The sequence below is a fragment of the Urocitellus parryii genome, chromosome 1 (assembly GCF_045843805.1).
Source record: "Urocitellus parryii isolate mUroPar1 chromosome 1, mUroPar1.hap1, whole genome shotgun sequence".
NCBI classification, from domain to species: Eukaryota; Metazoa; Chordata; class Mammalia; order Rodentia; family Sciuridae; genus Urocitellus; species Urocitellus parryii.
The window spans coordinates 57,338,780-57,362,538 of NC_135531.1; the positions used below are offsets into that span (position 1 = coordinate 57,338,780).

At 36.1% G+C, this 23,759-nt stretch overlaps 1 protein-coding gene across 1 annotated transcript; it reads right to left on the reverse strand.

The window, feature by feature from the left end:
- Positions 1-1,053: 1,053 nt before the first annotated feature.
- On the reverse strand, positions 1,054-23,094 carry Hmgcr (3-hydroxy-3-methylglutaryl-CoA reductase). The gene is made up of 20 exons (XM_026404118.2): positions 23,030-23,094; positions 17,996-18,183; positions 17,424-17,535; positions 17,046-17,133; positions 16,530-16,614; positions 15,504-15,609; positions 13,225-13,331; positions 13,008-13,124; positions 12,450-12,610; positions 12,090-12,337; positions 11,797-11,975; positions 7,144-7,338; positions 6,647-6,805; positions 6,123-6,280; positions 5,181-5,286; positions 4,515-4,685; positions 3,881-4,021; positions 3,632-3,790; positions 3,065-3,219; positions 1,054-2,918 (listed from the first exon to the last, which is right to left on the reverse strand). Exons 2-20 carry the CDS (start codon positions 18,158-18,160, stop codon positions 2,864-2,866), a joined length of 2,667 nt encoding a protein of 888 aa, XP_026259903.1. The 5' UTR covers positions 18,161-18,183; positions 23,030-23,094; the 3' UTR covers positions 1,054-2,863.
- Between the last annotated feature and the right edge of the window lie 665 nt (positions 23,095-23,759).

A 23,759-nucleotide genomic window follows, 5' to 3' on the forward strand; every position in this document is an offset into this window, starting at 1 on the left:
CCTATACAGTGAATTGATTTTGGTGTTTTGCTGTTCTGTGTACTTGTTTGAGCTCAGGCCCTTCAATGTGATTTAATTCTTGAATTTAATTCTATATTCCTCTCTGAAAATGCAGAAAAATCCTATTGCTAAAGTTTGCATATGGAATGCCCCCATTGTTAAAGGCTTGGTCACCAGCCTAAGAAGCTATTAGGAGGTGGTGGAATCTCTAATAAAGAGATGTAGCAGAATGGGAGTTCTTCTAGTCATGGGGACATGCCTTCAAAGTCTATTAAGTCACCCTGGTCTTTCTTTCACTCCTTTTTAATTCCCAGTCATGAGGTGAATGGGACTGACCATGTACTTCTGCCATGATGTACCACACTGCCACAGGCCCAAAGCAACAGTCAGTCATGGCCTGAAACCACCAAAGCGTGAGCCAAAATAGCCTTTCTTTTTTAAAGTTGATTTACTTCAGGTATTTGTTATTGTAATACTAACACGCCTGTTCTGCCACATGCTATGATCAAAGCAGAAAGCAGGTTTCAAAGACTTTCACCATCTTCTGTCTAGCCTGTTCTAAGAGTGCCAAATCTCCCTTGAGAGCCCTGAGGGAGATGACCCAGGTTTAGTCAGGTCATTTCAGGAAAAAAAAAACAAACCCTTTTTCTAGTATCTAGGCTCATGTTCTCAATAGAACATACACAACATCTTCACCTCTCACTACAGTAAAAGTGGAGTCAATAATTGCAAGTAAATAAAAGCTCTTCTAACAAAACTAATCTCAGCTATACAAAGCTGTACAAATGCCCTTCTGATACAGCTTAAATACACAGTTGAAATGACTACTTGGTTTTGGCTGCCCTATCTTCATTTTCTCTTCCTTTCAGCTAAAACACCCTTGATATTCAAAAGTAGCCTGGTTGAGATGATAGACCATTTTAATTCACATAAAACATTGGCCTGCCATTCATGTTGCGGAGCTAGACAACATAATGGAGAATGAAAAATGATCATGACCAAATAGTATGAATCATAGATTACCATTCTGCCAAACTGCAAGCTTCCAGGCCGCAGGTCTAGAGTTAATCCAAACAAAAAAGGCTACTGCTTACACTTATCCGTATTAACTTCCTTTTCATAATTTACTGGAGCTGGAAAAAAGTCCTCTGTAACAAAATGTATACAGTTCAGAAATTGTACAAAACATTAATTTAGCAAGATGAAATTGGTTACAATCACCAAAATTAACATTCAACATACTGTTCACTGCCACTTCCATGAAGATACTCAGATAAATAATCACTGGCTGAAAAGTCACAATAGGAGCTATTTAAACGTTATGCAGAACAGAAAAGGTCGATCTTCTATAATAATACTGTGGATACGACCACTAAGAGGCTCTCCATGCTGCCATGGCATCGTGGAATGTTCTCCAGAGTCCACCTTCCACATGAGACATCAGCTTTCCAAGACCAACACTGAAGCATTAGATGTAATACAAAATAAGGAGTTCTTTATTATTTATACAAAACTCATACATTTTAAAAAAAAAATTAATATTCAACAACTCTGCTGACCCCCTGAGGAAGCTAAGAGCTTTTATGGGTCCATTAAAAAGCCCTGTGTGGATGATTCCGTCACCAGCCTCCTAGCCACAGGAACAAGGCACACAACTCCGGGCCGTTCACGTGGCTCCATCAGTGGCTGTGCAGGCCGACTTTTCCTATGTTAGGCTTGGCAAGCAAGCCAGGATTTCCTGGACAACGTTTAAGAACACTATCTTCTCTGGCCCAAACTAGAGGTGTTTTTATGTTTTGTTGTTTTTTATCAGCATACAAGTTGATTTTTCTTTTTTCTGGAACACTTTCAATAAATTCCTAGCATAAGAAGCTTTATTACAACATAAACTATCTAAAACTTTCAGCTAAATAAATTAAAATGTCTTTAAAGAAATTAAAGTTCACTTAGAGAAATGGTGTTTTTCTTTCACAACTGTGTTTCTACATTCTAAGTTCTGAGAGAGGTCACAGACTTGCTTATACGTGACAGAGTCACCTTGTCTAAGCAACACAGACCTGATAACTTTAGTAAAGAGCATAAAACTGTTCCTTAAAGCCTAATGCTGAAAGACATGCTATAGCCAATCAGACAAACATTTATATTTAGACAAGAGGCCTCTCTGAACAAACAGCCTACAGAGATAAATGCAGTGATTTGTTTTCTTGATAGAACTATTTAGCACTGCTTAGCACATTATTCTGTAGTTTGAGAAGAGTGATTCTTCCCTTGAAGAAGCAGGTCCCCTTCTGAACAAGAATATTGGTTACAACCCCATCAAAATAGACCAGCACCAAATGAATTATTAGTTTACAAAAAAATAAACTTAGCTCTTATATTGTCAAGTTCTACAACTCAGACTAAATAAATTAACTATAAAATCAGAAGTTTTATCAGCTACAGTATAATTTAAAAATCCATTTTTAACCCATTAGAGGTTGGGGGAAGGACAATCTCAAAGTAATCATCATCAACTTCATCATTTCATCAAAAGAAAAAACACATTTTTTTTTCAGCTTGTATGTACTTTCAGAAGTGAACTCTATGTAGATTACCATCTACATCTGTGATACTTTAAAGCATAATATCCATGTTGAGATCTTTCCAAAGAACACAGCATACAAAGCAAACTGTTTTCCAATATGAGGAGTCTGCATGGAAAGGACCTCAAACCTCTCTGAAAGCGAAAAAAATCAAGCAGTTGTCTCACTGATCACATCTATTCATCTTCCACAAGACATTGCATTGAGATTTTTAATTCACAGATTTATGTTAGTCCTTTAGAACCCAATGCCCATGTTTCAGTTCAGAACTGTCAGCCTATTCAAGCTGCCTTCTTGGTGCAAGTTCCTTGAAGGTCTTGTAAATTTATCTTTGACCTATGAAGAAAAAGACAAAGTAGCAATATAGAAAATGTTAGGAATGTGAAATTTTAATTTGAGAGTATAGTGTCTGAATATTAAGCTTTCATACTGCAATTAGTTTTAAGTATAGGGATAAAACATGTTCAAGCTATCTGTCTTACCTGTTGTGAATCATGTGACTTCTGACAAGATGCCCTGCTGCCAATGCTGCCATCAGTGACAACTCCCCAGCCATTACTGTACCACATACAATTCGGGCCAGCTGCCGGGCATTCTCCCCAGGATTGTCTTTGCACGCTCCTTGAACACCTAGCATCTGTGGCCAGAAGAGAAAGATAGTCCATTCACCCTTAAAGTCAGGAACAACAATTTATCACAAAATCAACTAAAATAAGGGCAAATAATGACAATAGCATAAAATTAGACTCCAGTGGATGAAGTACTAAATTTCCAAGAATTTACAGCTAGGACTAACAGTTCATATACCATAGTAACAAAATCCACAAGCTGGCTGGCAGTGTACATTCATGTGCTCTTTTAATCTACTCTCTCAATTTGGATCCACTGGGAAGGAAACAAAAGATCAAGACCTATAACAAGAGAATAAGAGCCATACCAGTACCAGCTAAAATATGGAGGGGAATGATATGTAGTATTGGCTAGAAACTGAACCCCAACAGTTAGAGCTAGGCTTGAGATTACTGATTTCTGTGCCAGATGTGTCATACCTGCAGACAGGCCTGCTGAGGTAGAAGGTTGGTCCCACCACCCACAGTTCCTATTTCTATAGATGGCATGGTGCAACTGATATACAAATCTTCATTTGTGGGACCACTTGCTTCCATTAAAGTAATACAGTTTGAACTACCAACATTCTGTGCTGCATCCTGGAAAGATAAACAACAAAAAAAAAGACAGTAAAATCCCTTCACTTAGAACAATGTAACAAAGAAGAGAAGTGGAGGCTGGAGACTCACCTGTCCACAGGCAATGTAGATAGCGGTAACAATGTTTGCGGCATGGGCATTGTAGCCTCCTATGCTCCCGGCCATGGCAGAGCCCACCAGATTCTTGTTAATGTTTACATCAATCATAGCTTCTGTTGTTGTCTTCAGTACCTAAATCACAATTGTACACATTTTATATCTTCCCCCAGGAGATTCACAGGGGTGTTATCCAGATCTACTTTATTGTATCTCCAGAAAGCAAGAATTTAGATGCAGCCCCACTGAGGCCCTGTCCTCAAAAAAAGTATCAGTAATGTTTGCTCCTGTGAATGTCATAGACAAATGGACAAGGTACAATAAAACAGCCATCTTTAACGGAAAAGATAACCTCATAAATTTAACTTTATTAAAAATGTTATTGGGCTGGGACTGTAGCTCAGTGGCAGACTGCTTGCCTAGCATGCATGAGGCACTGGGTTCGATCCTCAGCACCAAATAAAAATAGACAAATAAAATAAAAGCATGCTGTCCATCTACAACTACAAAAAAATATTTTTTTTAAATGTTATTATTCCTTTCTCAAATTTTTTAATTCAATCAAAGGAGAAGGACAAGGAAAAGAGAAGAATAGAAAACAAAATAAAGCATTCATCCAATCACTTACTTCTCTGACAACCTTGGCTGGAATGACAGCTTCACAAACAACAGTCTTTCCTCTTCCTTCAATCCAGTTTATGGCAGCAGGTTTCTTGTCAGTACAGTAGTTACCACTAACTGCTAGAATTTGCATTTCAGGGAAATACTCATGAAGTTTCAAAAGTGCTTTTTCTGTACCCTATTAACAATCAAAAAACAAAACAAAACAAAGCATTAAAATGAATTAAGTATTCATCATTTTGAACCCAGGGCCTCATGTATCTACTCCATTACTGGACTATATTTCAGCCCCATCCCCACTTTAAATTTTTTAAGCAAAATTTTGAAATGTTAATCCCAAGATCCTTCCCACCCTCTCTGAAATAAACTTAGTGCATGTCCAATGCCAAGTCTAAATTAAAAGTATCAAATATAAACACCAATCAACAAATGTTGATGTATAACAGGAGCCAAATCAATCAATATTTAGCCTTCAATGGATTTAAATCAATTCAATCTTTGAGTATGTAACATATGTATGAGGTACCTCATGACAAAACAGAGATGGACATAAATGACAAGTCTGTTCCTCATCTCTATCTCCCTGCCACCTAATAACACTTCCTGGGACAATTATTCCTACAAGTTCTACATCTACCCATGTATCCTTCAGATACAGTGTACCCAAATTCACCTTGGAAATCATGTTCATTCCCATAGCATCCCCTGTCCTGGATTGGAAACGGATATAAAGGTTGCGTCCAGCCATATTGATATGAAGTTTCTGCAGGCGTGCAAATCTGTAAACAAAAGCAAAGATTTTATTTTATTCTTTTAAGATGGAAATTATCTTAAAATCTATTTCATAGCCAGGTATGGTGGCACACAGCTTGGGAAGCTGAGGCAGGAGGACAGAGGGTTCAAGGCCAGCCTCAGCAAAAATGAGGCACTAAGCCACTCAGTGAGACCTTGTCTCTAAATAAAATACACAATAGGGCTGGGGATATGGTTCAGTGGTTGAGTGTCCCTGAGTTCAATCCCCAATACCCCCCCCCCACGAATCTATTTCACAGTCACTTCAATTCACACTTAAGAACTCATCGAGATTATTTATTGTTTCTTTAACTAAACACATGAGGTATACTATATTTCAACTCTGTCTGATCGTTAGATGATGAAAGGGGGTGAGCTATAGACAGATGTTTCTTAATAAACTTTAAAAGTCCAAATAAAATCAAACAAACTAGTTTGAACTATAGCAGGATTATAATCTGTAATGATTATGCTCCTTTGTAAATTTTACTTTCTGCATTAAAGCAAACCTACTATACTAATACTAATTTTGCTTGGAAAATCATCTGAAAAACTCTACTGCTGGGCAACAGTCTAATTAGATTTTCTATCTCATGCTTTTTTTTTTTTTAACTACTTTACCTCTATGGGGGAATTCATTTGAATATCTATGCTCCAAACATAAATTTTAGTCATTCTACATGAACAGATCTTAAGTTTGATTATTTTATCTCAAACAGTCAATATATTATCAATTATATTTAGCAATCACAGAAAATGGCACTATTTCTAAAATAAGCATATCTATACAAATACACACACACACACACACCCACACCCCTACCTGCTGGTGCTATCAAAGGCCTCCTTTATCACTGCAAACCCTTCAGGTGTTTCAAGCCAGGCCTTCACTTCTGCAGAGTCACAAGCTCGGGGAAGACGCACCACTGGGCCACGAGTCATACCATCTGCAAGAACTCGGCTGCTGGCACCTCCACCAAGCTACATAATGTATTTCAAAAACATGTTAACCCAGAATATACTTCTGTTTGTCCCAAAAGTTATCCTTCATGGTCCCCAAATCTGTTCTGGTTGCCTTGCCAAAGATATATTTTAAAACACACAAATTGCCAGGCATGGTGGCACACGCCTGTAATCCCAGCAGCTTAGGAGGCAGGAGGATCACAAGTTCAAAGCTGGCCTCAGCAAAAGTGAGGCGCTAATCAACTCAGTGAGATCCTGTCTCTAAATAAAATACAAAATAGGGCTGGGGATGTGGCTGAGTGTTTGAATGCCCCTGAGTTCAATCCTGGGTACAAAAAAAAAAAAAAAAAATCCTGAAACACAAATAAATAAATTCCAACTTACACCAATTGCTCTACAGCCTCTATTAGTGCTGGCCACAAGGCAACCTTCTGTTGTTGCCATTGGAACCTGAAACTCTTTTCCATCCAAGCACAGAGGTCCTGCCACTCCGACAGGAATGGGCATATACCCAATAACATTCTCACAACAAGCTCCCATCACCTAAAAGGCAAAATGAGGCACCAAGTGAAAATCTACACCATTATAAATACAAAGTAAATTCATCCTAGCCCCTGTCATTAATAACTTTCTTAATCTTTTTGTTTTCCAACAAAATTTTTAATTTGCCCTTTAAAAATATTGAAAATACTAAAACTTCAGTAATGACTATAAAAAAGTAAAAGATTTTGAATTTCTATGGCCTCCATTATAAGCAGAATACAAACTTAAAGTAAAATAATTTTAAAAGGAAAAATGTACATATAAAAAAAAACTAGTCAAGGGAAAAAAAGATTAAAAACTATAAAAAAAAATCTTCTCTAATCAAGAAAACAACATACCAGGGAGTAATTATAATCCCTATAAGGCAGGTACTGGAGAGAAGAAGGCTCTGGAAGTTTTTCGGAAAGTAACTGTCGGCGAATAGATACACCTCGTTCATGGGTTTCCATCAGAGTTTCTAATTTGTAAGCTGGGATATGCTTAGCATTGACCAACTGGATGATCTCAGCATCACTAAGGAATTTTGCACCTTTCTAAAGAAATGGAAAAGAAAATGGGAGGGAGGTCAGAAAAGGAGGTCAAGAAGACTTGAAGGACTATACTATTCATAATGCTAAATACTATTCATACTATTCATAATGCTAAATTAAAGTAATATAAATCTTTTCTATTACATCCCTATCGTTTTTAATACAGATATTCCAGAAAATAAACAATTCATTTAATATAAACAATGCCAAATTAAAATAACATGAATACCACATATTATAGTTTTTTAAATTATAAATATTAACTCACATTAATTGCACCAATTAATAGGTTTCACTGTGACATTTCTGTACATGTGTACATCATATTTCAATCATATCCACCCTTGCCCTTTCTGCTCCCCACCACCCCTAGGTCCACTTCCCCTTCCCTAACAGTTTCTCATCTACTTTCAGGCCTTTGTTGTTGTTGTTGTTGTTCTTTTAGATATAGATGACAGCAAAGTGTATTTGGACATATTATACATATATGCAGTAGTACATGGAGTATAACTTCCCATTCTTGTGGTTGCACATGATGTGGAGTTATACTGGTCGTGTACTCAAACATGAACATAGAAAGTTATGTCTGATTCATTCTACTGTCTTTCCTATTCCCATCCCCCCTCCCATCCCTTCATTCCCCTTTGTCTAATCCAATGAACTTGTATTCCTTTCTATCCCCACTTCTTATTTTGTGTTAGCATCCACATATCAGAGATAATGTTTGGCCTTTGAGGATTGGCTTATTTCAATTAGTATGATAGAATACAGCTCCATCCATTTACCAGCAAATGCCATAATTTCATTCTTCTTTATTGCGAGTAATATTCCATTGTGTATATATATCACATTTTCTTTATCCAATCATGTGTTGAAGGGCACCTAGGTTGGTCCCATAGCTTAGCTATTGTGAACTGAGCTGCTATAAACATTGATGTGGCTGCGTCATTATACTATGCTAATTTTAAGTCCTTTGGGTATATGCCAAGGCCAAGGAGTGGGACAACTGGGTCAAATGGTTCCATTAAGTTTTCTAAGAAATCTCCATTTTGCTTTCCATAATGGTTACCCTGATTTATAGTCCCATCAGCAATGTATGAGTGTACCTTTTCCCCCACATCCTCCACATCCTTGCCAACATTTATTGTTACTTGTATTCTTGATAATTGTCAGGCTTTTTTTTTTTTTAAATAAGTTTCCACATTATGAGAGAAAACATGGAATACTTGTCTGTGTCTGGCTTATTTTGCTTAACATGATGTCTTCCAGTTCCATCCACTTTCTACAAATGACATTATTTTATTCTTCTATTGTGATCAGTGCCACAAAAAAAATATTTGGTATACAGGTATCTCTTTTATATGCTAACTTCATTTTCTTTGGGTATATAAACAGGAGTGGTATAGCTGGATGATAATGGTAGTTCATTTTTAATTTTTTGAGGAACTGCTCTACTGGTTTCCATAGTGGCTGTACTAGTTTACATTCCCACTGTACTGAAAGATTTCTTTTTCTACATCCTCACCAGATTTGCTATTATTTTTTAAAACCACTGCCATTATGATTGGGGTGAGGTGAAATCTCAAGGTAGTTTTGATTTACATTTCCTCACTGGCTAAAGACATTGAGCATTTTTTAACATATTTATTGGCATTAACAATGCAGTCTACAAGGGAGCTTCAGGAGAGAAAGATCACTTCTGGTTGGAATTGGGGCAGATTTTCTAAAGATGGTCACATATGCCTTAAAGATATGGAAAGGGAAGGTACCCTAGGTGACAGGAATAACAGAAACCCAGAGCTGGGACCTGTGTTTATAGAACAATAACATGATTCAACTCAAATATGTATGAATAAAAAATGAAGATGAAACAGATTCAAGCATATGGCATTTTGCTTAATCAAAATAAATCTTCATATTGAGTAAAGATAAATATATAGCTAACCTAGCAAAACTACTTTCATCTTTCAAGCTGGAAGTTCCAAACTTCAGATATCTGAAGATAAAGAATTATTCAGCCCATATATCTTGCTCAATACCAAACCTCTTTAGAGAGAAGATAAAAAAAGCCAAAGTCTGAAAGATCACAATGTTAAGCACTCTCAATTATAGTAAAGTAGTACTCTGGACCAGCTTATTTTAGGAGGCAATAAAGAAAAGATCAGAACCCAGGACAGTGTATTTGGACTCAGTCCAGCTTCCCTCCTCCGCAGTACACCTGCTCTCTGTAAGCCCAAGACATCTATAAATTAAATGAAGTACTCCAACCAATATTTATTGCTTACAGTATTACAACATGTGATAAATATTTGTTGTGCACACAAATACTATATAGTCCTGCTGACGATACCAGCTCTCAGAAGAGCTAAAACACAAGCACTATAAGAGGAGAAGTCAAAAAAGTCTTTGGCTTTCTCTAGAGGGAGATGAACTGGGGTGGGGATGTAGCTCAGTGGTAGAGTGCTTCCCTAGCACAGGGCAGGCCCTGAGTTCAATCCTCAGTATGAAGGGAAATAAAAATTATACACACATACACATGTAGATATATGTGTGTGTGTGTGTGTGTGTGTGTGTGTGTGTATAGACAGACATGTCTATACTTATCTATCTATACATCTATAGATATCTATACATATATACATAGGGAAATTATCTGAATAGAAGTAATATCAAAATGAATGTAAATTATTTATAAAACTAAACAAATGCCAGACCAAAACATGAAAATTTCCCAGAAAGTTTCAAAGAAAAAAAAAAATCTGTTAAGATTCTGATGTCCACCCAGAAATTTTGCTATCCCTGTATTCAACAAAAACAGTTATAAAAAAACATATAAAACCAAACACACCTGCACTCTTACACATAAGCACATAAAAATTAATAATTAACTTCAAAAATAAATACTGCAAGATTTCACTTATATAGGGAATCAAAGATAGTTAAGAAGAAGAAGAAGAAGAAGAAGAAGCAGCAGCAGCAGCAGCAGCACAGTAAAATGACTGATGGTTGGCCAATAGCTTGGGAAATAGGAAATGAAGAAATGTTGGTTTACAGGGTGATATAAGGATGAATAAGCTCTGGAGATATAATATATAGCAATGGTCTATAGTTAACAATACTGTATTATAGACTAGAAATTTGCTAAAAAGGTAGATCTTAAGTGTTCTCATAAGGAAGGAAGGGAAGAAAGGAAGTAGGAAAGAGTGTTAGGTGAGAAGTACGTTAATAAGCTTGACTATGGTAATTATTTACAATGTATATCAAAACACCAAACATACAACCTACATACACAACACTGTCAATTATACCTTAATAAAGTATATGGGGGGAGTACCTCTTAACTAATAAACATATGGGAAAAAAATAATTAACTAGATTATGAATGAACTCATAGTTATGTAGGTTAAAAAAACCCTGTTCAAATCTCAGGAAGGGCAGGCTGGGGTTGTAGCTCAGTGGTAGAGCATTTGCCTAGCATGTGTAAGGCTGGGTTCAATTCTCAGCATCACATATAAATAAACAAAATAAAGGTCCAGACTAGAAGAATGTTTTTTTGTTTGTTTATGGTGCTGGGGATTGAACCCATTGTGCATGTGAGGCAAGCACTCTACCAACTGAGCTATATCCCCAGCTCTAGAATAATATTTTCTAAAATATTTTTTAGTTATACATGGGCATAATATCTTTATATTATTTATTTAATTTTATGTGGTGCTGAGGATCGAACTCAGGGTCTCACGGGGTGAGAGGCGAGTGCTCTACCGCTGAGCCACAACCCCAGCCCAAGAAGAATATTTTTTTAAAATCTCAAGAAAGCCAGCTTCCTTATGAGTTGGCCTACAAAACAAAAACAAAACAAATTTTCTTCTATCTTTGAAGTTCATCTCCCTGTTAAATATTTCTCAGGCCTCAACACATGAAAATATAATAGTTGTTCATCTCTCTGATATATAGCAATAAGCTAGAAAAAGTTTTGGCTCTGAATCAGAAAATATCAACCCTCCCCCACTTTTTTTTGTTTTGGTACTGAGGATTAAACCCGAAGGTGTGCTCAACCAGGGAATCACATCCCCAGCCCTTTTTTATATTTTATTTAGAGACAGGGTCTCATTGAGTTGCTAAGTGCCTTGCTAAATTGTTGAGGTTGGCTTTGAAATTGCAATCCTCCTGCCTCAGCCTCCAGAGCTGCTGGGATTACAGGCATGTGTCACTATGCCTAGCTCAAACCCTACTTCTATCTACCATTTCCCTCATGTATTACTTAAATGTTTTGAGCCTCATGTTTCTCATCCATAAAACAGAAATAATTCCACTATCCAATAGGGTTGTGGGGAATAAAGACAAGTAACACAGTGCTAGAATTTTGTAGTACTTAGTACTACTAATAGCTTCTTCTTCCTTTAGTAAAAAAGCTCACTTTAAAGAAAAATTCAAAGCTTAAGTCTATGCTGTTGTCCTCACCTCTGCATTCCCAAGTATCTGTAGACACTCTTCATTAGGCCGAGGCTCCCTGGGAAATTCAATCTCAGATTCCTGTGTCACTGGTTCAGATGAAGTATCGGATAAGGAAGAGCCACCAACCATAAACGTAGCTCTGTTTGAGGTGTCAGTTTCAGCCACTAAAGGTTTGATAACTTCAACTGTTCAAGAGATCAAAAGATATCTCAAAACACTGAACATAATTTTTTAAATGGACTCAAATATTTGACAAATCAGCAATGGAAGAAATCAAAGTGAGGAGAATAAGAAATTACCTCTTCTTTCTTGGTTTATCCCTGTCTCTTCTTCCACTGACTGAAATTTCTGGTTATTTCTGACAAGCGTAGGTTCACGTCTACAACAATTATCTGGAACTTTCTTTTGGGCCACTACAGGAGATGTGATAGGGTTTTTTAGTGAGAGCGTAGATTCTGTCTCTGCTTGTTCAAAGAAAATGTACTTTACAGCCAGAAGGAGAGCTAAACTTAGGGTAATAACTTGTTCAATATCCATGCTGATCATTCTAAATAAAAGAAAGCAAATTAAAATGTTATTAAGAAATATAAAAGGTACAACTTAAACTTCATTAAAGTACTATGATTAATATATAACAAAGCAGATTTCAATGAACTTACTTAGAGAGATAAAATTGCCAGAGGGAAACACTTGGTTCAATTCTCTTGGACACATTTTCTTCAAGTCCTAAAGAAACCTTAGAATGTTCTGCTGTACTGTTTTGAGGAGAAGGATCAGCTATCCAGCGACTATGAGCATGAACGAGAACCAAGCCTAAGGACTGAAATAAAATTTTAAAAATCGTATCTTCTGCTTATCAATAGAAGTTAAATTTCTCATTCTTAGAAATTGAACAAGCAGCCACTATCTTCCTGCTACCATGATAAAGAAAGCCCCAAGCTTGTTATATGGCTAAAGTGTGGTCCCATTAATAATGAAATATCCTAAAGAACAGGTTTTCAAGAAAGAGATGGAGGAACTTGAAATTTTTATTTATGTGAGAGAGACTAAGACCAGGAGCCTCAAATAAATAAAGAAGAAAAAAGGGAAGAAGAGTATCATATCATTTAAAAAGCCAAAAATTATATAAAAAAGAACAGGAAGTAAAAAACAAAAATGACTAAAAAGAAAACCTTGGAACTATGAATATGGAAGGGAGAAGAAAACTATGTCTTTACCATAATCATCTTGACCCTCTGAGTTACAGGATTTGGCTTATTTTCTTCTTCTTCTAAAACTCGGGCAAAATGGCTGAGCTGCCAAATTGGTCGACCCTCACGGCTTTCCCGAGAAAGCTACAAAATAAGTCAATATTATGTTAGAAGGTACTGATTTTTCCTTAAGTAATGTAATGCAAAATATTACTCTAATACTTGCCAGCAGAATTGTTCTTACCTCTAATACCAAGGATACACAAGCTGGGAAAAAAGTCATGAACACGAAGTAGTTGGCAAGAACTGACATGCAGCCAAAGCAGCACATAATTTCAAGCTGACGCACCCCTGCTTAAAGAAAAATTCAATGTGTAACTAGTAAAGTATATGTATTTTCTTTTTTTTTTAATAGATGAATACAATATCTTTATTCATTTTTTTATGTGGTGCTGAGAATCGAACCCAGTGCCTCACATATGCTAGGCAAGCCCTCTACCACTGAGCCACAACCCCAGCCCCAAGAATATGTTTTTTCAATGATACGTATATCACAAGGACTTTTGCTGTAGGTAGACAAATATGACTATTAAAGTCTTTGCCATTTACTGGAAACAGAATCATTAATTCAAGGCTTAGTGAACAAGAAGAACTATGGCACCAAAGACCTTGTCTTTTCCCATGTTCCTAACACATCACTACATCAGGCACAATAGTAGTATTCAGTACACATCTAACATGTTTTCAATCCTCTTTTATCAAATGGAAGTTTCAAGACAAGGGTATAGAGGACAGGATCTACTGAAGAACTTCCCCCTTCCAATTTATACTACTGATCGAATATTACCAAGGACAAAAAGGAGAGCATATTGCCAGTTATGTAATTCCTGATATAGTATCAAAATAAATATTTCTTGTGAACCACTGAACTCTAATTTCCATATAATCTCTTTGGTGCCTCCTTATGTTCTTATAATTTGGGTTATTTTACTGATCTTTTTGAAAAATAATAAATAAAAATAGTAATTCAAGATTGAAAATTAACAACTAAATTAACTTCCTTTCCTCCTTCCCTCCTACTCTCCTTTCTTTCTGGTGCTAGGGGTTCAACCCAAGATCTTTGCACTCTACCATGGAGCTAAATTCCTATTATCAGGTATATATATTCTTAAAATTTAAAAACATATTTTCTTTGCTACATAAAAATCTTTATTGAAAGACAGAATAATATATAATTAACCATCAGGAAATTTAGAAGAAACATTATATATTTGAAAGTCAACCAACTGCTCCCTTAAAAGTTAGATAATTTGGGTTGGGACTGTAGCTTAGTGGTAGAGCACTCTCTTGCCTTGCATGTGTGAAGCATTGGGTGCGATCCTCAGCACCAAATAAATAATAAATAAAGATATTGTGTCCAACTACAACTAAAAAAAAAAAAAGTTAGATAATTTACTTCTCAAAGAATAAGCTTCCTTATTGAGGGTTGTAAAATACCAAGGAGAGTCACTAGAACTATAATTAACTAACCAAGTGAGGAAGTCATAAAATTTTGGCCTAACTATTAGGAAACCTCCACAATAGCATACTATATTCATTCTGATAAATTTCCAAGCCAAATAATTTTTATCCTATATAATGGAGTCCTATGTATCTAATACTCCACTATGTAACTGAGTATGAGGAAACGTGTTGAGGTTAATGCGCTTATTTGCTAAAAGGTACTGTATGTTATCTGATTAAATCTTCCCAACCACCCTGTTAAGTAGATCTAATAACTCAGATGTGTCCAATTTCTCACTCTTACACTGTCTCATACATGACAATTAAAACACAAGGAACCAAGTCACTAATTTTAGTCTGGAAATAGCAATGGGTAGAAGGAGCTTTCTAGAACAGCCTTGGAATACAATATTGGTTAAAACACCAACAACGGGGGGCTGGGATTGTAGCTCAGTGGTATAGCACTTGCCTAGTATATGTGAGGCCCTGGGTTTGATCCTCGGCATCACATAAAATAAATAAACAAAATAAAGCATTGTGTTCATATACAACTAAAAAATATAAAAAAACAACAAAAATAAACCCCAACAAAGTGGGACACAGAAAGATAAGATGGAAAGAATAAAACACAAGTAAATAATTTGCTACTACATTTTCACTAAGGTATAAGGATGCTAGGGCAGATGCACCCACACAAAAATATAATTTAAAGCTTTTGAGAATAATCTAAAAGTCAGAATTTAAGAGTAAACAATACCAGACTGCAGTTATAGCTCAGTGGTAGAGTGCTCACCTAGCATGTGTGAGGCACTGGGTTCAATCCTTAGCACCACATAAAAATAAATTAAATAGAGGGATTATGTCCACCGAAAACTAAAATAATTAAATAAATAAATAAAAGTATAATGCCCATCTACAACTAAATAATAATATAATAAATAATACAAATTGGAAAAGTTCTTTTTCCTCTTTAGTGAAATAATAAATTATTTTAAAATGTATGAGAACTTGCTCACAAACCTGACATGGTTCCAACGCCAATCACAAGACATTCAACAAGAGCATCAAGGGTGAATGTAGGACCCAAAATTGCCATTCCACGAGCAATATTTTCCCTTACTTCATCCTAAAATACAGACCAAAAATTATCAGTGAGAATAAGCTACAAAATAACTTTAAAAAATGTTAGCATTCTAGGACTTATACTAAAATCTAATTTACTATTCAAAGAATAAAATAATCAGACTAACGTGTTCAAGATACAAAGCTTGGTAATATAGAGGGTTAAACAAAAAACATACTACTTTGCTTCCCTTTTCACCGAATGACATATTTCTAAGGAATATTCCTTTAAAGTAGTACATTAATTCTGTCATTTAAATTCCACATAATTAAACTCTATACTTTGGCTACCACTGACAGAAACTCTTAGGTCTAAGTTTGTTCTGAGATCATATTAGTATTATGAAACCTAAATTATTTCCTTATCAACATGCTCAAGTGATCATAAGCATTCATCAATATATAATCAGGGAAGAAATATAAATTATTTTATATTCAAGATACTCTGATGCAAGAATGTTAAAAACATAGGTTTTAAAAGTGATTAATGAACATCAAGATGAAATTTAAGATGGAAATAATGCTTGTGTTATTTCAAAGGATTTAAAAATGAATTGGCCCTGGTATTCTCCTCCTCCATTAGATTGTATCCTGCTCTTTCCCTCTGTGTGTTTTGCTAGGTAGATATTCTTATTTATCCAAAAGTCATTTTATCATAACTTTTGAAACATTCAAAATGGAAAATGGAGAAGACTCAAAATCCAGCAGCTATGCAATTATATTTGAGTCATTAGATACATGGAACTATTCCCAGGGTATTTATGCAGAACAGTCTTAGTACTTAAAGAATTAAATTTAAAATTTCAGGCAACCCCTAAATCTTGATTTATGAAGAAACTCTATTGATCCTTCTTATCAATGTAAACTAAAAAAAGAAAAAAAAAAGGAATACTACTCACATTCTGTATTAAAAATAATACTTACCTGTGAATTGGAACTTAGGGCAAACTTTGCTAATGCACTTGCTCTGGAAAGGTCAATCAAAAGTAGGAAAAAGGGCAAAGCTTCACTGGAAAATAGATAAAACGAACAGGTACATTTAACAGAGGAAAACATATAATTTAAAAAATCTTTTTAAAACAAAACTCTTTCCCCTCCCCCCATACTTTGTATGATCCACAGTATATTTACCTTCCTGCAAAAAGTATACACTTTACTTCTTTGGTATCCTCAAAGCTAAACATAATATCTGCCCAAAATATTTTCAAAAAACATTTCAATGTTAAAATGTAAATATATTTATACTGAAATACTTCTCAGTGTTTTATTAAAACTGTATATTAAAACCATATAACAAAATATCATTCTAACTTTTAAAATCTCCTGGAATTAGCACTGGGAAAACACTAGAATATATAAAAATTTTGTTCACTACTTGTGAACAATAAAATGTGAAAGCAATAAAAATGTATTTTCAAAGAAAGTACATTTAATACTTACTTCAAGCCTGTCAATTCTTTATCTAAGAAGTGAATGACAACTGTACTGAACACAAAACTTGAGAAAATTGTGAAGAGGCCAGCAATACCTGAAACAACAAAATTCAACTCTGAAAAATCTATGCTTTATTACACAAATAACAACATTTAGTCTCAGGCAATGTTCTGATGTCTAATAATATTTTTTCTAGATTATTAAGATCTTAAAATTTGGAATGTCTACTTCTCAGTAATAAGAAAGCAAACTAGTAAATGCATGCAGCACAATTTCAGCAATACACACATTTCCAAATACTTGATTTGAACAAACAGGTTGATCCCCACAGTAAATAAAAAATCTGATGACATACCAAAGAAGTGTAATATAAAAAAGCATTACCCAAAATATATTTTGATCCAAGTTGACGTAAATTCTGGAACTGGAAGTAAATATACAGGATTGCTATGCACCGTGTTATTGTTAGAATTATAATGTCACTGCTCAAAACATCCTGTTGGAGAAAGAGAAAAGAAAACTCCAATAAAATAAGCAATCAAAAATAAGAATTTTTATGTTGTATGTTATTAGTTTATATATTTTCATGAAAATACAAATTCAGGCATAATACAAATCAAGTAAAATATCAAACATACAAATCAAAAATTAAATCCAATTTTTAAAAAGTCCATCATTAAGCCAGTTTATCATGATCATTTTTCACTTTAGTTACTTCTAAAAGATATATTTCTCAAATAAAGTCAATTACATTGATTTGTGTAAATAAGACAAAAGAAGAGTATTTCTAGATCATTCCCATACCATGCAAATAAATGGAAAACTGACACAAGGTTATGAATATTAAAATAAAGGTTTTACTCATAATTTTTTGGATTATTTTCGCTAAAAGGAGATATTCTTTAGAAATTAAAAGTGTTATTTACTATGGTCCATATCAAATTAATTCCACTGACCTCTTCAAATTTCGGACACTCATAATTCCAACCACAGATCTTGTCATTACCAGTAAACATGTTCATAGACATCATACAGATGGTCAGTGTTACTGTCCCCACTATGACTTCCCAGGGATGTGAGGCCACAAAGAGGCCATGCATTCGGAAAAGTCTTGACAACATTGTAGCTATAGATTCCTTGGATCCTGGAAAGAATGAATATCAAGTGTGAAAATATAACACATACCTGACTGTACTTTCAGGAAAGTTTTAAGGAAAAGTATACTGTAAACCCTGCTTTACACGCTTAAAGTCCTACACATGACCATTTTATACTGTTCTTTATAATCCTGGAAAATAATTATAGTCAAAAGGACCCTGTTATTACCTCTTTACTCAAACACTTAAATCCTCTATTACTCACTGACAACCAACTTAAAAACAGCCAGTTCTTAAAAACTATATGAATTCAAGCATTTATGATCAAACCATATAAACATCCCAGCTCTTATTATCTGTGCCAAGAAGGAGAGCAATAAAGCTGAAAACAAAAGTGAAAACCATTATTCATATTTTCTAATTACTCAGATATAAAATACATATAAACACCCTCTTCACTATCCACATTCTGGTTACACAAAAGGTAAATATCAAAGAGTATATCTGTTGAGCAAGCTCCTGTAAATCACATTAATTTATAACATCCTCAGAGGTGGGAACCCATTATACTATTTCATTCTCTTAAACATGTAGAACAAAGCCACTAGCAAAATGATGTTTAATAAACCTCCCTAATGTTGCTGTCAAAGAAAAGTCTTTTCTGATATTTCTACATTAATAAAAAGAGATGAATTTTGCTGTGGTGGCTGCTTTTCTTCTGGCAGAATTGCCAACAATAGGTCTAGAAGACCAATGCAAAAGCATTACATGCGAAATCCTCCTAAATTTTTACCCCTAATCAAAACTAGAACAACAACAGAAATGGATGGCTGGCTGAAATATATATATCCATAGCATGCACAAAGATTCCCTACAGCGGGGCTGGGGTGGGAGTGGTAGAGCACTTGTATGTGTGAGGCAATGGGTTCGATCCTCAGCACCACAAAAAATAGATAAATAGTTCAGTGCTTCTTTCTTTTACTTAATTTATTGTCTTTCTATTTTCTGTCTTCAGTAGATGATGAATCACTCACTTTCTTAGTAAATGTAATTAATATCTCTTTGAATTCTTGCTAGAGGGGCTATCAGTGGGCTTTTTAAAAATTAATTTTAATTGATTTTATAGGTAATCCTTATCCCAGATATTCATTTTTTTAATGTGCTTTAGTTGTAGAAGTATACAATACCTTTATTTATTTATCTTTATGTGGTGCTGAGGATTGGACCCAGTGCCTCACCCATGCTAGCACTGGCTCTCTACCACTGAGCCACAACCCCAACCCCTTCATTTTCATAAGAAGTAAGGTTTGCAAGTTCCTTTGTATACACCAATGAATGAAAAAAAAAAAATATATATATATATATATATATATATATATAATTTTTTTCCAAATCATATCAAAATTATTATTGAGGGGCTGGGATTATAGCTCACTGTCCACAATCTGGTTACACAAAAGATAAATAAATATCAAAGAGTATATCTCTTGAGCAAGCTCCTGTAAATCACATTAATTTATAACCTCCTCAAAGGCAGAAACCCATTATACTATTTCATTCTCTTAAACATGTAGAATAAAGCCACTAGCAAAATGATGTTTAATAAACCTCCCTAATGTTGCTATCACCAAAGAAAAGTCTTTTCTGGCGTTTCTACATTAACAAAAAGGGAGAAGAATTTTATTGTGGTGGTTGCTTTTCTGCTAGCAGAATTGTCAACAATGGATTAGGGAAAAGAAAAAAAAAGTAGCTTTAAGAATGAAACCAATTACCAAGTATCATCTCTCAATGTATCACTTCATGTTCTCTACATTTCAACCATACCAGGATATCAGCCAGATTAACTGGTTTTCAAACTGCAGGTCACAAGCCTTCACTGTATTAATCAGATCATGCAATCAATTCTGTTGGTCAGAACAAACATTTTTAATAAAATAGAAAACAATATAAAATAGCTTTGGGGTAAGATACACAGTATGGGTATTATGTCTTAAAACTCTGTGTGGCATATATATGAGTGTGTATTCTGGCTTCCAAAAAAACAAAGCATTTTTAACTGTAGGTCACAATTTTAAAAGACTAGCAGTCAAAAAGGTATATAAATGAGGCTTGCACCTGCCTGTGTTTATTCATGCTTTTCAACCTTATACCCTGAATCTTATTAATCATTTTTCCCTCCAGTATCTTGCAACAAAAACCTGAAAAATGAACAATAAAATACGTTCTATTTAATTCACAGGGACTTAGATTTAAAGTACTGGATAGCTTTAAATGTACCATAGGTTCAAATCCTTCTTAATGACTACCAAAACCCTCATAAGAGGTTAGATGTTCATGACAGATTCTATACATAACTTCTTTCCCAGATTTAAAACAAAACAGAAAATTCTATATAAAAGGTCTAAAGGATCAACTGTCAACATTGCAGAGAGTAAATTACACTAAAGACTCAAAAGTAAATCAAAATTATTTCTAACTCTGCACCACAAAAAAAAAAAAAAAAAAAAAAAAAAACAGAAACTCCTTCAACTTGGGGATTCTTCCCTGAGTCAATACATCACTATCAAAAAGTTATTCAGATGAATTAAAATCTGAACTGCTACCAGGAAGGAACCCCAATTTGATTATAAATGATTTAGCATAACTCATAATTATACATTAGGCACATTATGTTTTCTCTTATATTCCTGGTGGTATTGTCAATTTTGCAACCATTTTTTTTTCTCTCCTGGGTGTAAAGTTATCTTTTCAACATTCAGGGTAAAAAATATTCACATTAACCTGTGAGCCACCCCAAACCCTGAGAACCACACCTATTTGGAAATACATACTGAGCAACTTTACAAAGGTGTGTCAAAAGTAACTATAATTATAATCAATGTCATTTCTCATAGCACCCTCCCATTTCACTGTGATTATGTAAACCATTTACTGTCACAGAATCCAATCCTCCCCCTTCATCAGCAGTTGAGAATAGTACTAGCAGGCTATAGGGTAGCTCAAACAAATTTAATAAACAGTATTTACACCATGCTGCAATAATAAAAATATCTTTTTAAATCAAACTACAGAAATAGGCAACATATGTGTTGCTTATTCTGACTGAAATTTGCCAAAAACATTTCACATATTCTTTAAAAATATGGATAATTTAAATTCACTAGAACCCTTAAATTCTGCTACTAAAACTACCTACCCCAGCCAACTGCTGAAAAGGATACTTTAGCACTGTACTATGATTCTTTCTTCCCATTCAGCACTCCTCCTATGTTATACATTCCCGTATTTGATTATATAGCATCAATATCACTAGTCTCAAAGTAATTAATGTATACATGATAACCTCTTGAAGGCTAGAACCATATACTCAATCTACTATCCTATAAAATCATCATCATCTTGCTCAGATACCTGGATTCTATACTCAATTCTATTACATGTTACCTGTTTGGAATCACAAACTCTCTTCATTCACTTATGAAGTTCTTTCAAAGTTCTCTGACAAAGTAGTAAGTGAAACCATATGAAACTGCCATTTTTGTAGGTAAAAAAGGTTGTTTTGTAGGGGGAAAAAAGTTTAAAAATAATGGCAATTTCATATAGGGGAACCAAAGTTGAAGTGGATCCCATAAAATGGCTGTCTGTCCATGGTCTACAAATCCAATAGTGTGCAAACATGCCACAAACTCCACATACACCCACTTCATCTCAAAATGTCATGCCACATGTACAACCATTCAATGTTAATTTAGGAATCTATGCACAATTTTTTAAACCTTCATGATACTAACCACTATTGTCCTTACTGCCAAGTTATCATAAGTTCTGGAAAGACACTACGTCAAAGCAGCCCTGCAAAATCCAGTCTATCCCCAAAATACACTTTGTGCCTTTGCTGGATTACCCATAAAAAGTCTTCCACTGCACGTATAAGAAAATAAGTCCACAAGTAAACAAAAATCATTCACTACTTTGTGAGTTGCTAAAATTATGAACAAGTACTAAGTACTATAATGTTTCCTTTGACTGCAGGACCAAATCCAAGTAAGAATATTCTCAAATAATGAAATATTTCCTATGAACACTTAAAATGGAGTACATCAACCTCCTCCTATCAGGGAAATCGATTGTTTTACCTCCAAGGTGCATTTTTCCTAACCCAAACCAAATAACTCCGGAAAACATATCGGGTTTGAACTAAAGGACTGCAGCATCAAAGACACTATGCCTCTTAGAACCAAAAAAAGACTCCTTTCAGTCCCTGGGTGAGCCCCTCTTTAGGCTCCGCGTCCACTCAACCGGTTCCCATGGAAATAACCGGGCATATTACGCGACTCCACGGCTTTGGGTTAGTTAGCAGCATTTAGGGAGATCTTTCCATTCACTTAAAAGAAAGGTCCCGACTAACAGCAGCCCCTGGGCGTGAAAGCCTGGACCCTAAGGACGCTTCTCCCGTCCACTCCGCGATCTGCCGGCCCCGCTCCCCCTCCAACTCCCAGCATTTCTCGAATTAAGGGGCCTCCGTGATCACCCTGCCTGGCACCCGTTCCGAACACCCAGATGATGGCGACTGGCTGGCCAGCAAAGCCTCCTTCGGACAGGGCCAGCGAACGCGGCTACGCCCTGTTGGTCCACAGACGGTGATGGCAGCCACAAAAAGGCCGGACCGCCGCCCGCCCAGTTGGGCCTCAAGGACGTCTCCTCACAGTCCCCGCGGGACCCGGACGCCACACCACACCGGCGAAGGGCAACCGCAGCTCCCGCTAGGTCTCCGGGGGCTGCCCGCAGGCACTCTCCTGGGTCGGGAGAAGCTCGAGAACCTCCACCAACACGGTCCCAATCCCGCTCCCGCCCCATTCCGCCCTGTTCTTTCGTGACCATTGCCAGTCTCACCTCCGGATCTCACTAGAGGCCACCGAACCCGGACGCCGGTGTTCAGCCTGTCTCCAGTCAACGGAGACACGGAGCGGAAGGAACTGTGGATTTACGCACGCTCGGGGATGACGAGTCTGCGACCAATAAGAAAGGATCGTCCGATCGTCTAGCCAATCATCTGGAGGCTGCTCGGCCTGACGGCCTACGTCACGAACGGTCGCCTTAACAACCGCCCACAGCTCTCCCCAGGCCGAGAACCAGCACCGCACCATCTCTCACCACGTCCCAGCCAACCAATAGTTAGTGGAGCCTCAGCACCAGTGCCTGCCTATTGGCCGAAGAGCCGTGGAGGCGCAAGCATGGAAAGTGCCTAGGCGAAGGCTATAGGGGTTCTGGCGGGTGGAATGTCCTGTAGCCCCAGGACCTGACCCGCAGTCGTCCTGGCTGTGAGTTTACTATGAAAGACAGCAGTATGAAGCAGAATTGGAGCGTGAGGAATAACGCAGGGTTTGATTGAGGGTAAAGAGCTCAGTTACTTAGTGTAAGAGAGATGGAGGGAAGCAGAGGTGGCCATGAAAAAAAAAATAGGAATATAAAAAAGGGAGGGTGACAACGAGGTGCAATCCAAACCTCAAGCTGAATCTGAACTACACCTCTCTGAGACTTACCTATGAGTGTAAATGCCTCCAGCTATCTATATATACCCCCTTTGAAGGCACCCGTTGCACACCATTAATTTTTTCTGAAA